The sequence below is a fragment of the Staurois parvus genome, unplaced genomic scaffold, assembly GCF_062004578.1.
Source record: "Staurois parvus isolate SC_StPar_1 unplaced genomic scaffold, SC_StPar_1.0 ptg000437l, whole genome shotgun sequence".
Classification (NCBI taxonomy): Eukaryota; Metazoa; Chordata; class Amphibia; order Anura; family Ranidae; genus Staurois; species Staurois parvus.
In genome coordinates, this window is record NW_028318233.1 from 4296434 (window position 1) to 4313322 (window position 16889).

A 16889-nucleotide genomic window follows, 5' to 3' on the forward strand; every position below is an offset into this window, starting at 1 on the left:
TGAGCAAAAACGCTACCTCTAGAATGTTGGACAGATCATCTGAGGGGTCTGCTTTTCCAGATTCAGTCAGACAGTGCCATTGCGGTGGCCTATGTCAATCGCCAAGACTGCACAAAGAGTGCAGCAGCAGCTCAGGAGATATCTCACATTCTTTGGTTGAAGGAACAGTTTGTTCTAGCTCTTTCTGGTATGCATATTCCCAGTGTTGAAAACTGGCTAACGGATTATCTCAGCCATCAGACCCTGGACCAGGGTCTGTGGTCCCTGCATCCAGAGGTGTTTCAGCAAATTTTTCTGCACTGGGGCATGCCGGATGTGGATCTGCTGGCCTCTTGCCGGAACAGGAAGGTTAGAAGGTTTGTGGCAAGGGCAAGAGATCCCATGGTGGGTGTGCTGGTGGCCCCTTGGGATCGGTATCGTCTCATTTACGCCTTCCCTCCTCTCAAAGTGCTTCCCTGCCTGCTCTGTAGAATAGTGGCCGAAGGGATTCTGGTGGTCCCGTATTGGCCTCTGTGTTCTTGGTACACAGACGTGGTGCGTCTGGTCATGAACTCTCCCTGGCGGCTACCTCTTCTATCCCAGGGTCCAGTCTTCCCTCCTGCGTTGAATGGCATGGCTATTATTAGTTCATTGACGGACACAGCACTCCCCCCTCTGTTGGAGTTTTTACTTCTGACACTGTTTTTTACGAACTGATGACCTATACAGTGCAGGAGGTTTGATGTAAAAGAGAACTGCCCATAGAAGGTGCTGAGTTTTTTTTCTGCCTAGTGTCCTACTCCTGGCAGGTGGCACTCTAAAACTCTGTTTCTTATGGATATCAAGAGAAGAGTCACTGTGTCAGTCAATCAATTCAGAGAGAGGGATTTTATGGGAAGTACAAAATCTATTTTTTTGCATCTTCCCTGCACATTGACAGGAAGCAACATGGAAATTTACCTCCTCCCTATTTATCAAACATGGATTAGCATTTATAACGCTAACATAGCTTTTTTATATAGCATAATATATGTCATGTTTGAACCTGCAGTTCTCTTAGTAGGATTACTATTGCAACAATGTTATTGTCACCTTTAGGGGGGAGTCTGATATAGAGGCATTCAGTTAGAATTCCACAGATGGTAGCTTCACCACTTTGGCTTCTCAGCCAAGCATATACACAAGATGTCCTTAAAAGACATTGGCACAAGCACATATGCATATACCTACCCAGTGTTAAACTCTTCTGTTCTTTGTTCCTCTCTTCCATAATAGATAAAGATAATAGTAATTCACATAAAGAAATCCACAAATGTCATTCTGGAAGTGAGGAAAGGCCCAGAGTTCTCTGTGTTTCTTGGATCAATTTCATAAAGAAATACTTAGGTGTTTCTGCAAATTTGTATGTTAACATGGATATTACATATTTGTGTGCATGCCATAACATTATATGCTTCAATAATGAACTACTTACATATATTTCAACTTGTTCCCAGCCATATATTACATTCTTGGATAAAATCAGGAATATTTTGCTGTATGGCATCCTGCAGAGAGGAGGCTTGGAGGGCTGCAAGGGACCAGGACAAAGTCACTTGCCACCAATCCCTGCACAGGGGCAGAACAATATACAGTGATGTTTCAAATTTATAATTATGCCTGGTTATAGTATGCATATTATTTTTGTAAATGAGTCAATATGGTAGTGAGATGAACTTCACCTTTCTCTGCTTACAACATTTCAATGTGTTTGGAGTGTCCTTAATTCACAATAAACAGCACCATTAAACTTTATCTGCTGCTTGGATCAAAGTTGATGGTGCTGTATACATTATTTATTCAAGAGAATAAAAAATGGATACATTTTGGCAACCCCCTGATTTTCAAGCTGTATTTACCTGGGCTTAGACTCCAAAGACCACCCCCAGGAATGAAGGAAGCTGTTTAAAGACAAGTGCAGGTTTTTTTTGGGGGGGGGGGGGGGTGAGAGGAGCACAACATACCTGCATCTTTTCAGTAATGTAAATGTACACTCTTTTGGACAGGTTCACTTAAACAGCACTTTGCAGTAGTCATAGTTTTATCTTAGGACAGACTCACATCACTAAAGGACCAAATACAGTTCATGGTATTAAAAGTGTAACTTCACTTTCAGTCAACATTGACTATTTTTTATTCTTATGCTGCTAGCTGTAGTAAGTAGATAGGAAGGTATAATATATTTATTTTATACTGTACTGTTTTTTTACATTTCTTCTGTCACTTCCTGGTTTTCAGGCCTAAGCAAATGATGTCATATATCCCAGGAGTGTTTGGGAGAGGAGAAGGGGTTTTCTCAGCTAAGCCTACCTTCATACTTGAGCTAAGGGCAGATGGATTCCATAAAGTAAATGCTACATGAATCATTTGCCCTTTAGATGTCAACAGCCAGAAATGCTAGAGAGGATTTTTTTCAAACTGAATTCTCAAAAAAAATTAGCTTGGAGACACATATGAATGGGTGAGTTTGCTTTAAATAATAAAAATGAATTAAATAGCGTTTTTGGTTTGTGATGTTTAGATGCAATGTAGGTCTGTTTTAATGCAACAGAAAAATGTCAGAGAAGATGAAAACACTATATTAGTTTATCCAAGACTTCTGGCCTGTTACAGAAGATTGTTAGAGTCAGCAGACATGTTACAGGAGTGGTTGCTGACCGAGGGCTTGTTTTGAAACTCATATAGCTCGAAAATTTGTACTCTCTACGGCCCTTTAAAAAAATGCTGCAACCAAGGACTTTTTCACATCATGTCCATTTATCTGCATTTTGCTGCACATCACTGCACATGTATGGTGTGAACAGGGCACAGAAAACAATTGCTTTGTACTGTGCAGAGGCACAGCTCAGTGGGTATGGCGTGAACAAACCCCAAATTTGGTATTTCCCAACACCATGATTCATTATCAAAGATCAGAGAAAAATACATAGGATTGGAAAAATTAACACCTACAGACTGGCAGAAGTGGGTCTAATGAATATTTTTGATTCATTGGCATAGACTGGCAGCTAAGTCGGGTAAATGCTTACTAGTAGCTCTTTGAAAGCCACACAAGAACCAAGAGGCTGAGAATACATTCTGGATCACGTGTACATGTTTCTGCTAAAAAAAAAAAAAAAAAAAAAAAAGAAAATCTAGGTTTTATGGCATTTGTAGCAATAACTTGACGTTTACTTTAAGATGGGTTATAAATGTGAGTTTATAGTTAAGACACTACAGTTAAAGTATACATAATGTTTAGCTATAATAAAGTAGCAAGAATAAAGAATGGATTTAACCTCTATCATATTCTTATGGCTGTGTCCCCCCCCGATGTTGATATTCATCGTCATTGTTGAGCCTGGTTACCATTGCCCCTCATCCAGAAAGTGCAGTAGAGCAATGTAGGTAGCCAGGACACAGGACAGGAGCAGGGTCATAGGATAGCCAGGGTCATAAATAGTCGGGCAGCGTGGTACAGAATTAGTAGGAAAAGCCAAAGTCAGGAGTAGAGCCGAAGTCAGGAACCAGGAGCAGGAGAGTAATCGGATTCGGGTCAGGAACAAGCCAGGTCAGCAACAAGGAATCGTACAGGAGCAAGCAGGACATGGGGGAGCTGAAGACCAGTCAGCACTGAACCAGAGCAGAGGCCCTCTTTAAATAGCCCGTCTGGCACCAATCTTCGCCGTGCGAGTGCACGTGTGCATGCATGTGCGCTATCGCACATTCCGGCAGCTCTTCTGCGGAATCTCTTTCGCGCATGCACATGCACGTTCCCGATCGAGATTATTTTTGCCAGACGTCCCTTACATTGCCCCTCCTTAGGGGCAGCCTCCGGACCCCCACTAGGGCTCGTTTCTCAGGGTGAAGACGGAGATAGGCTTGAACTATTTGCGGAGCATGAACATTAGTAAATGGTTCGCAAGAGTTATCCTCTGGTCCATAACCCTTCCATTTGATGAGGAACTGGGTCTGTCCGCCCCTTTTCCGACAGTTCAAGATAGCTTCAACCTCATACTCTTCATTCCCTTCGACCAGCAATGGGGCAGGCGCCTCCGGATTCCGGTTGGGAAACCCACTTGGGATGTGCAGTTTCAACAAGGAGCAATGGAATATTGGGTGAATCTTCAAGTTTTTAGGTAATTCTAATTCAAAGGCTACAGGATTCACCTTTCTCTTGATAGTAAATGGTCCCAAACATCTTGGACCAAGCTTCCTTGATGGACAACTTAATTTCAGATTGGCCGTGGATAGCCAGACTTTATCCCCTTGTTTGAGTTCCAAGTTACCCCTTCTTTTCCTATCAAAAAATTTTTTGTTGCTCGCCTGAGCTTCAGAAATAGTTTTTTTTATAAAATTTTGCCGTTCCTCCTGAGGAACTCCATCCTTTCTTGTACTGCCGGAACAGCGGCCTCCACTGGTATTTCTAGAAGAAAGGGGGGATGGTATCCGTAGTTAGAGAAAAAAGGAGATTGCTTGGTAGGGAAATGGATGGAATTATTATAGGAGAATTCCGCTAATGGAAGGAGCGATGCCCAGTCATCTTGTGAATATGAGGAGAAGCATCGGAGGTATTGCTCCAGAGTTTGATTTGTCCTTTCCGTCTGTCCATTTGTTTGTGGGTGGTAAGCAGATGAGAAGCGTAACCCGATCTCTAATGCCTCACACAGTGCTTTCCAGAATTTGGATGTAAACTGCACTCCCCGATCAGACACAATATTCAGGGGAACGCCATGTAATCTTATGATTTCCTTGATGAAAACGGAGGCAGTTTCTGTGGCAGACGGAGTCCCTTTCAAGAGGATGAAGTGAGCCATTTTAGACAGGCGATCAGTCACTACGAAGATAGAGGTAAATCCTTCAGATGGTGGAAATTCGACGATAAAATCCATTGAGATCATGCTCCAAGGTTTTTCTCGTACGGGCAAGGATTCCAACAGGCCCTAAGTCTTGGCTTTATCAGACTTATTTCTCAGGCAAACTGTGCAAGACCTCACATAGTCCTGGCAATCCTTTACTGTGTTTGGCCACCAGAAAGAGCGAGAAACCAACTCAGAAGTCTTGTGAATCCCAAAATGACCTGCTAATGGATGGTCATGACAACTCTGGAGAATGAGTCCGGAGTTCTTCAGGCACGAAGATCAGTTCCTTGTGGAAGTACAGACCGTCCTTTATTTGCAAGTGCATATTCATGGGAGGTGGAGGACTATCCACGGCTTCTTTTATTTGCGTGACAAGGTCTGTCTGAAGGAGTTAGAAGTTTTTGGCAGGCAGGATTGTGTCCAGTTCAGACTGCACAACTGGGTCGGGAAACATGCGGGAGAATGCGTCAGGTTTGCCATTCTTAGATCCAGGATGGTATGTCAGATGAAAGATGAAGCGGGAGAAATAAAGTGCCCATCTAGCTTGTCGTGGCCTGAGGAGTTTTGCCGTTTTTTAGGTACTCTAGATTCTTATGGTCTGTGAAGATGAGAATGGGATGAGATGTTCCTTCCAGTAGATAGCGCCATTCTTCCAATGCTGCCTTAATGGCGAGTAACTTTCTGTCTCCCACATCATAGTTCCTTTCAGAAATACTCAATTTCCGGGAGAAAAATGTGATAGGATGCAGAAGGGATTTGAGTCCCTGTCTTTGGGATAATATGGCACCAACTGTGTTCTCCGAAGCATCCACTTCAAGGACAAAAGCTAGAGCAGGGTCCGGATGCTTCAGGATAGGGGCGGATGTGAACATAGCCTTTAATTGCTCAAAGGCTACTTGGGCTTCAGGAGTCCACTTAAAGGGGGTATGCTGTCTGGTAAGCTGCGTTACTGTTGTGATGATTCCAGAGACGTTCTTGATAAATTTCCTATAGAAATTAGCAAATCCTATAAAGCGCTGCACCGCTTTTCTGTCTCCTGGGATGGGCCAGTCTAAGACGGTGGACACATTTTGGGGGTCCATAGAGATGCCCTCAGAAGTGATCACAAGCCCAAGGAACTGGATGGATTGCCTCTCGAATTCGCATTTCTCGACTTTTGCGTACAGGGGATGCTGGCTTAGTCTATCCAGAGTTTTCTTCACGTGATCCCGATGGCTTTCTATGAAACTAGAGAAAACCAGGATGTCATCCAGATAGACGATAAGAAATAGGTCCAGATAGTCTCAAAAGATATCATTTACCAGGTGTTGGAAAGTTGCTGGGGCATTACAGAGACCAAAGGGCATTACCAGGTATTCAAAGTGTCCGGATCGGGTTTGGAAGGCCATCTTCCACTCGTCACCCTCCCAAATTCTCACTAGATTGTAAGCGCCCCTTAGGTCCAGTTTTGAGAAGAAGCATGCTCCTCGCAGCCTTTGAAATAGTTCGGGGATCAGTGGAAGAGGGTAGCAATTCTTTACCGTTAACTTGTTCAGGTCACGGTAGTCGATACAAGGTCTGAGAGTGTGATCCTTCTTCTCCACAAAGAAGATAACGGCTCCTGCTTGTGATGTAGAAGGCCGAATAAAGCCTTTTTCCAAACTCTCATTTATATATTCCCGGAGGACCTCTAATTCGGCTTCGGATAAGGGATAAATTCTACCGAAAGGAATTTCGGTTCTGGGCAGGAGCTCAATAGAACAGTCGTATGAGCGACGAGGAGGAAGGCAGTTGGCACTTTTCTTATTGAAGACGTCCAGATATTCGTGATATACTGCAGGAACAAGTTTCATGGTTTCAGGATCAGAGTGAAAGCTGAGAAGAGGAGTTGCCTTATTAGTCCCTTTAGGGGTACAGTGAGTCAGACAGTATTCTGAAGTAAAGAAGATTTCTCCTGACAACCAATTGATGGTTGGGTTGTGGGCTCTTAGCCAAGGCATGCCAAGAATAACTGGAAAAATCGGGGAGGTAAAGATATCTAAACATAGGAGTTCCTGGTGTCCCGAAGTAGAGTAGCAGAATATTGGCACAATTTACTGTGTTACAGGGCCAGAACTGATACCAGATCCATCTGCCAGATGAACTGCAAGTCTCTGTGCTTTGGTACGGAGTGGAATCTGGTTTTGCGTAGCGAAGTGAGCATCCATAAAGCAGCTACAGGCACCTGAGTCTATGATGGCTGGCACCATGTTTGTCCTTTCGGCCAGCTGTAGCTGCAGATGAAAGGAGAGATGCGCCCGGCTTGCCTCTTGAGGGTGCATCATGTAGAAACAGTTGGGAGAGAACTTATGGGATTTGGCTGGGCAGGTGGCCACAAAATGACCTGCATCACCGCAGTAGAGGCAAAGGTTGGACTTTGCCGGCGGAGGCGTTCCGCTGCGGATAACTGCGGTCTCCAGAAACTTCTAGTGGAGTTGGTGAGTGATGCTGATGATGCCACATTTGTAGAGGGCCCTATTTCAGAGCATATCAAAATCTTCCCATTAATCCTCTCGCTCTGCCTTTCCCGAATCCGACGGTCAATATGAATCGCCATGTCTATCAGACTCTACAAGCTGGTTGGCGCCCGCACTCAGGCCAGCTCATCCTTCAGATTCTCAGAAAGACAGAGGCGTAACTGATGGCGGAGAGCAGACTTGTTCCACTGAGTATCAGGACTGCGGATGCGGAAATCGGCGACATAGTCTTCCACAGATCTCTGACCTTGCTGTAGCTTACTGAGCATTGTTTCAGTGGTTTGGCGCCAGAAGGGATCATCATAGATTTGTGCCATCGCTGTAAAGAATAAGTCCACAGACGCTAAGGCCGGATCATGTAACTCACGGAGAGGGTAGGCCCAGGACTGAGGTTCATTTCTGAGGAGTGTGATAATAAATCCCACCTTAGTGTTAGATGACAAGAAGGTCCTGGGGAGCAGGGAAAAATATAAATCACAGGAGTTACAAAAAGTCCCGAACTTCCTACAATCCCCTGTAAAGAACTCAGGTGTAGGCACCCGGAGTTCTGGCAGAGCAGAGGCTTCAATGGTTATACTGGTCTCTGTTTGGGTGACCGCATCGAAGGTAGTCATGAGGTCTGTGTCTATGAGGACATTAGAGTCGGTTCACAGTTTACTCTCCAGGTGTTCAAAGTTCTTCTTTAACTCATGCATCATGTTGAACAAGGTAGTTACTGCTTGGCGAATGTCCCCCAGTTGCGAGGCCTCCCTTTCAGACTCCATCACTGGATGACTGGTACTGTCACATACCTGATAGGAGACTGAATTGACGAGGTCGGCCTCACTTGTGTCACTAGCCCTGACCCCGCTGAGGTTGGAACAGAGGGAGTTCTAGGGACCAGGGGGACAAGAGCGCCAGTGGTTGTTGCTTGTGGCTCTTGCAGATGGTGACCTTGGTAGGCAGAGTATCCTCTCATTTGAGTACCATAGTAGCAGACAGAGCAGGTTCTGGGTAATGCCTGATGTGCAGCAGAGCAATGTAAGTAGCCAGGACACAGGACAGGAGCAGGGTCATAGGATAGCTAGGGTCATAAACAGTCGGGCAGCGTGGTACAGTAGGCGCCAATCTTCGCCGTGTGCGTGCATGTGCGCGATTGCGCATTCCTGCACGCCTGCACACAACCGGCAACTCTTCTGCGGAATCTCTTTTGCGCATGCACGTTCCCGATCGCGATTCTTTTTGCCAGACATCCCTTACACTAAGGCCACTGTTGTATTTCTGAAGAAGAACAGGGTGAAAATTATTCAGTGGCCAAGTATGTCTCCTGATCTGAACCCAGTCGAACACCTATGGGGAATTCTGAAGAGACAAGTTGAGCATCACTCTCCATCCACCTTCCAGGCTCTAAAAGAGGTTGTTCTTGAAGAATGTAAAAAGATATATGTTACAATATGTCACCAACTTGTTCATTCCATGCCTAGAAGACTTACTGCTGTCCTTCAAATCATGGAGGTCATACATACATACTAAATGGAGTAGTTTTTGTTGCGAGGTGTATTCATTTTTGCATCAACTAATTTGAGTAAAACTAAATATTTTGTAATCAAAGTTATATTATTAACCTTACTTTCATGTAATGAGCTAAACAAATGTTCTATAAAACTCTGTTTTGTCAAAATTTTGGAAATTGTTCTTGTGTTCATTGAGATATTGATTAAAATCTTATTTTTCAAAAGGGGTGTACTCCTTGCTGAGCACTGTGTGTGTATGTGTATTTATGTGTGTGTGTATGTATGTGTGTATGTATATATATATATATATATATATATATATATATATATATATATTACTATACTATGATTGGTTTTCTTTCCAATAAAGTGAATGAAATTATAGTTGTATTGTGGTGTCCTGTAAGAGAAATGGGCTGAAAGGAATTCTAGTAAGCATGGTGGTATTGGCTGAAATTCAGAGTTCTGTGTGTGAGGCCACAGCTGGATGCCTTTTTTGGAATTTCATATCTATGAAATACTGCACACGGTCAAGATCCCTTGCGGTGAGTTGTCAAGGGAACAGCGATTAATCCATGTGCACTGCTAATTGTTAGAGCCCATTTTCTACAAGATTTCTGTATGAATATTTAAATTCTTCTGTGCATGAATTTGAAAAGGAACCTCATTGCTGAATCCTAAAGCCTTGCTACATTTTTTTCACATTAGCCTAACTCCTTTTAAGTGTGAATATATTTTGGAACAAGTGTAAAATGTAAACGTTCTCTGCATTTCTCACCACCCAGCTGCTTTTGTTCCACCAGACATGGTGAACTAAAGGCATCATTTGTTTAATTTAATGTATAAAGGAAACTTCATGCCTGGAAGCTCCAGTTGCTAGTGCAATCATGGCCAAACAGACTTCCATGTTAATTTAGGTAATGGTTCCAAATCACATTTAAATAAATGAATGGGAAAAAGTGTTTTCTGAATTACTCTTTGTATTGCTGTTGCCATTTTATCTTAATATTTGTAAATCCATGCATTAAAATAAATATATACCAATATGCTTTTAATAAGAAAATTCTAATTTTCTACATGTTTTCATTATGCCTGGATTTTTAGGTAATGTGGACATTTTTCTATGTAATGCATGCATTTGGTTTTTGTTCCAATGCTCTCAAGAGCATGTACAAATTATAATAATAGTAATAATCATTTAGAGGGAAAACTTAAATGACACACAGTCTTCCCCATCAGCTGAGCCACACATTGAAAATCGCTATAGAGGAGAAAAAGGTAAGTATTTAATACAGCAGGCCACCCTCGGAGGGATAAGGGATTTATTAAAGGACAAATTCACAAAATGTAAACTTCACCTTTAAAGTAGAACTAAACTATTACAAAAGAATATATCTATAAATGTCCGTAATTCATATATAAGTCCAAACACCAATATAAGTGATTGAAAAAATCTCTTCAAACAAGAAAAAACACTGTGTAGCAAAATCCACCACCGAATGAAATGGGTAAACTCACCAGAGCTATTTGCTGATCAAATTATAAATCAGCAAAAATAGCAATTGCTCTGGGAGCGATGATCTGTTGGAGTATCCAGGAGCAATAGACTGCAATCAGCCAAATCAGCACACATGGAACAGCCTTAACTGAAAGTGGTCATCATGCCTTCATAACTTTGGAAATGCTCGGGGAATCAAAGAAGAGTATCATGGTGCAGTATATTAAAACAAAGATAATTTTTATTGTAGCCTTAAATATGCACTCACAAGAAAGGTGTCCAACCAACACCAGCAATATCAGTCTCAAAAAGCTAAAGCAGGGATGAGCCTCACTCACTGCGATCACAGCCAACAGTCTCGAGCAGCGTCCTGACGTCACATCCACTAAACCCCTCCCTACGCGTTTCGTCATCCGACGTCTTCAAGGGTCGGCATAAAGACGTTGGATGACGAAACGCGTTAGACGGGGTTTAGTGGACCTTAGACCTTTGCAGTGTATTATCCCGGGGAAGTTAATGTGTGTTATTTAGCTTGTTATCTTGTGTTATGATAGGGCAGCCATACAGTTTGAATAGCCTGTCAATGCACCACAACAAAATTGCAAAGGTTTTAATGGACCTGCAGAATTTTTTAAATCAAAGCACACCATACCGGACATAAAGTATACATTTGTATGACCCCATATGCATTGTGGTCCTCTAGCTAGTGCATTGGGTTGTCGATGAAAATAAATGGTTTTACACCAGGGGTCATCAAACTTTTTAAACAGGGGCCAGTTCATAGACCTTCACACTGTTGGGGGGCCGGACTATAGTTTTGAAAAAAAAAATATGAACAAATTTCTATGCATACCGCACATATCTTATTTGTAGTGCAAAAACCAGGAAAAAAATACAGTATTTAAAGTACACTGTAATGCACTTTACTCTGTAATGCACTTGGCACCACCATGCACTGTACACTGGATCGCACTGGACACCAAAATGCACTGTGCACTGTATTCTGCAATGCACTGTACACTGTAACGCACTGGACACCGCAATGCACTGTACACTGTAATGCACTGGACACCACAATGCACTGTCCTCTGTACCGCACTGGACACTGCAATGCACTGTACACTGTAACGCACTGGACACAGCAGTGCACTGTACACTGTAACACACTGTAAACTGCAATTCACTGTAACGCACTGTACACTGCAATGCACTGTATTCTGTAACGCACTGGACACCGCAATGCACTGTACACAGTAACACACTGGACAACAAAATGCAGTGTACACTGTAACGCACTGGACACTGCAATGCACTGTACACTGTAACGCACTGTACACCGCAATGCATTGTACACTGTAACGCACTGGACACTGCAATGCACTGTACACTGTAACACACTGGACACCGCAATGCACTGTACACTGTAACGCACTGGACAACAAAATGCACTGTACTCTGATACACTGGACACCGCAATGCACTGTACTCTGATACACTGGACACCACAATGCACTGTGCCTGGTGTGCTCTCCTCCTTTTCTGTCATGTTGCTCCTCTGGCTGCTCCAGGTGAAATCCAGGACTTGCAGGCTACCGCTCTCTGGTCCTTGCGGCCGAGGACCCAGCGAGCAATCTAGTTATTTGCTGGCTGGCGCATGGTTTCTTTTCTGATTTTTTTTTTTTTTTTGTGGTGGGCCTTAGTTTGAGGACCTCTGTTCTACATGCACCAAAATAAGTTTAATGTGCATTGTGGTAACAAGAAAAAGAGAGGAAGGCGCCTCTAAGTGCAGTATTAACAATTTATTCAGTAAACAATGGAAAATTTGCACTTACAAGATAAACGGTTAAAAAGACTCATCGTGTGGTAATTAGATCCAGGTGGGACTTCCAGCCGTCCAGCAGCAAACTATGCCTATAGGATCAGGAAGTAGAGTCCAGGATGTGCCTGTGCATCAAAAATGAAGCTTGGAGAGCAGAGTCAGATGTAGCAGGTGGAGGAGGCGGTAATGCATTTCGGAGCATGCTCAATAGGCTCCTTCTTCAGACCTCAGATGAGTCTTTTTAACCGTTTATCTTGTAAGTGCAAATTTTCCATTTTCTTACTGAAGAAATTGTCAATACTGCACTTAAAGGCGCCTTCCTCTCTTTTTCTTGTTACTGCATTAGAGCCTTGCTTCCACTCTAAGAAGAGCTGCCTCAGTGTTACTGCTCCCATCCATCCCTGATATCAATCTGGCACCTTTATCTTGCAGCTACATAGGTTGGGCTCCAACAAGCGCGCCCTATATAATATACATTTTCTGAGTGCATTGTGGTAGACTGGAATGCCAAACAGGGTACTGAAGAGTTTTCTTCACTTTTGAGCAGCAGTTTTCATTTTATGTTTTTAAAGTGGCAGACACACTTCAATTTCAATAATGCTGCTTGACACCATTTAGATGCTTAATAACAGCTTTGTAAATGTCAAGATAAAAGTGCTCTGTGTGACTGTTATCCCTTATCAGTAACTTTTTTCATATTGTAGTAATTTCATTTTTTTTAGTTTTGCTGTCTCACACACTAACAAATTTAGGATGGTTTGTCATGCTTCATAGCGGGCTCTTTGGTTTAATTATATATCATTTTTTTCTTAATTAGAAAAGCAATATTTTTAATTCAAAGGGCAGAGGAAATTGAGTTAAGCCTACTGGTTGGGTTGTTATGGGATTTGTTGATTTCATACCATAGTGACACAAAAGCAGCTTTACTGGTAAGCTTCAGCTTATATGGATTTTAATGTAATATTTAAAAGATCTCCTGTTTTGCTTAATTAACATCTACAGCCTTATTAATGAGCAAGATTTTTGTACTAACAATTAACTCTTGATGCTGTTCAGTGTTTTAATCTGCTATTGCTTAGAGTTCAGTTTCCTATGGCTGCTCTGGGCACACAAGTAAATGAATATGTCCAAATTTTGGCTTACAGCTTTCAGTAGCTTACGTGGTACATCTAAAAATAATACAATTATTTGAGCTCAGTAGTTTATCTGGCTTGTATGTTTTTAGCTTTCAGTATATTTTCTGTAGGCTGATTTGCAAAGTACTAAAAACAAGTTACAATACCTCCAATTTTAAGATTTAGAGGTATGTTCAGCCTAAACTTCAATAGCATTCAAGCACACAGTTTAGCAAACCGAACCACTTTTAGGCAAGTTCTCACTGCTGAAGTTCCTGAGTTTGCTTTTTCCTTCAATGGAACTCTTGCAGCTGACAAATGAAAATTCCACCAGAGAGGGCTGCTCTTGTAGCTGCCTGTCGCAGCTGGGAAACTAGGTGACCCAATCTCACTACTGGAGTCCATGTAAAATCTGCTATATGTGGCTTGACTTTAGTCTGTTGGTAGCCCTGCAAGCACCACCCAGCTCAACAAACCGCAACTGAAAAGTCAAAGTGGCCAGGTGTAGAATTGTTGGCTGAACATTGACTGCTTCCAGTCAGATGCAGTCACTGCTAAGATATTCAGATAGCCAAGAATAGTAGATGTCTGTGTACATTAGCCAACAGAGAAGATTCCTTCATTTACATGGATGAGGGAATATATTCGATCTCTCTTGTTCAGAAGCTGAACGCAGGGAATCTATGCATTTATAGCTATAAGACATAAAACCTGGCAGAATCTGCACACTGGCCTGTAGCATAAAGTTTCATTCAGTGGATGCTGGTTGGCTGTGTTACATAGATGATATAAAATATATTTTCATGGATAGAAGGCATCAAACACATATTGTAGCATTTGGTGCATGATGGAGATTGCACAATATTGTAAACTAAAGTAATGTTTTCAACATTAACCAAGGGAGGCTTATATAAATACGTTTTATTGCTTGTCCATTAAGTTTATGTAATACTTCAGATACAATTTTGTCACATACTGTCTGGATCCTAAATTTAATTTGTGGTCATAAATGTACTCAATGATCAGGACCACATTTCTGTATAGCCAGGTAGGGTGGCAGGGCTGACAAGGATGGCACACAGCATTACCAATCATAATGTAGACTGTTGTTATTGCATTTGGCTATAAAATAAGTTCTGCTCTTCCTGCCTGTACAGTCCAGCTAGGTCCTCAGTGTTGCTGTCTCAGCAAAGTTTGTGTTTTTATTGATATATGGTGAACTTTACAGTTCACACACTCTGGGCCTGTACACCCAGATCCAAACTACTAGAGTGACAATATGAGCTACTTTTCTAGTTACCAGATTCAGATCTTCTGACTTTGTCTGAGCCACTTGTCTCTTTCAGCCTTTTTACCTCAGCCTTGTACACATTGTATTCCTTGTTGACCTTGATGTCTAAACTTGTTAGTGTAATATTAAGCGCTTCCCGTCCGCCCTATAGCAGAAATACTGCTACAGGGCAGCACGGGTGCGCAAAATCATGTGTATATATACGTGATTTTGCATTTCCGGGTAGGGGGCGAGTGCACCCTACCTATGCCGCCATTTGCGGCTGTCAATCACTGGGTCCTGACCAGTGATTACTCGCTGGCGCCCAGTGATTGCCGAGCATCTCCAACAGGGAGGAAAACTGTTTGCAAACAAAACCGTTCACCTCCCTGTCAGCTTGTGCACACTGCTTGTGCACATCCAAAGCAGTGTGCTTACAGTGAAGCACACGGACACAGCACATAGTAAAACAGCACACAGTTAACCCTTTGATTTCCCCTCATGTTAAGCCCTATCCTGCCCAGTGCCATTAGTACAGTGTCAGTGCTTTTTTTTAGCACTGATTACTATATTGGTGCCACTGGAGATGTCAGTGACACCAAGTCAGTTCCCCCCCAGTGTCAGAGTGCCTGCCGCAGTCCCACTATAAGTCGCTGATCACCTCCATTACTAGTAAAAATAATAATGAAAAAAAAATCCCAGTATATATGCCGCCATTTGTAAATGCTATGACTTTCACGTAAACCAATTAATTTACACATATTGGGATTTGTTTTTAGCAAAGACATATAGCAGAATACATTTTGGCCTAAATTTATGATGAAATTAGATTTTTTTTTTATTTTTTTACTGGCCATGTTTAATAGCAAAAAGTGAAAAATATTTTTTTTTTTTAAATTGTCAGTCTTTTGTTTGTTTTTTTTTTTATAGTGCAAAAATTAAAAAATGCACAGGCAATCAAATACCACCGAAAGAAAGCTCAATTCGCGGGAAAAAAAAGGACATTAATTTCATTTGGGTGCAGCGTTGCATGACCCCCAATTGTCAGTTAAAATAACACAGTGCCGTAACGCAAAAAATGGCCTGTTCAGGATTGGGGGGGGTGGGGGGGGGGGTTAATCCTCTGGTGGGCAAGTGGTTAAAACTAACAAGGCACCTGGAAACAAAGGAAATCTGTAGACCTAAGGGGGTCAGGAAGTATACACCCAACCATGCTAATGAAATTCTTGCCTTGGCTTGTGATATACAGAAACAATTTGTATTCATTTACCAAATCCCTGAGCCATGTTGATTTCAATTATTACATTGATTAAAAGTTTATATTATTTGCATAATCACTGTGTTTAATGTTAATATGCTGCTTGCAATAATCCATTGTTGCTGACATATTTATTGAAGTGATATCACATCTAATTTTTTTTTTTCTTTTTTTTTTTAGATCGCCAACCGTGCTCAGCAATGGCAGCATCGAACACTCAGACAGCTAGTGCTGCTGGACTGAGTAGAGAATTGGTGGAACTGCAACACCTCATTCAGTTTCCAGAGGAGATTGCAACTATCCTTACTGATCAAGAACAGGAGATTTATCGCAAAGTTTTGCCCATTGATTACCTTTGTTTCTTAACAAAAGACCTTGGCAACGTTGAATGTAACACTAATTTTCCTGATATAAAAACATCTCTGTCTGCATCGCTACTAAAACTGAAAACTAGGGAACACAATACTATAGAAGAACTGGTAGCAAGGTTCAATGAGGCAAGTGAAATTATCTTTATTTCATAATTCATTTTTGGCTCCATTATTTGCTAAAATTTACATAACAATCGATAAATATGTTTTTTAACATCAGCAAGTTTTTTTTTTCACAGCTGAACTTCAGGTGTGTGTGTGTGCACGCATTTGTGTACGCTAGTTTGATGCTGTTATTCATAAAGTATAAAATCATTAATTGTATGTTTAAATACAGCTGTTTATAAGTACACAAAGCTGTATATCAGCTTCCTGAAATTCCTTACACAGTAGGGCTCATTCAGTCAGAGGAAAGGCCAGAACTTTGGGCAGTGATCAGTAATAGAAATATTTAACACTGGGAGCTTAATGACCGGAAGAGAGATGGTGGTGGGCACAATCATGACATCATCAGTATGGTGATTTTACTTCTGTGTCTAATCATCGTGTTGGGGATTGAACATTTGACTAAACTGTATTTCATAACTGCAATGTAGGTACTACAACCTGGTAAACATACAGTCAGGTCCATAAATATTGGGACATCGACACAATTCTAACATTTTTGGCTCTATACACCACCACAATGGATTTGAAATGAAACGAACAAGA

General features: G+C 41.8%; 1 protein-coding gene across 1 annotated transcript in view; it reads left to right on the forward strand.

Moving 5' to 3' along the window:
• PLCE1 (phospholipase C epsilon 1) overlaps positions 1-16889 on the forward strand; it is a 596448-nt gene that overhangs the window by 271757 nt on the left and 307802 nt on the right. Inside the window, exon 4 of the mRNA XM_089687781.1 lies at positions 15988-16304. Within this exon, the coding sequence (XP_089543907.1) occupies positions 15988-16304 (317 nt within the window). The remainder of the gene's footprint in view (positions 1-15987; positions 16305-16889) is intronic.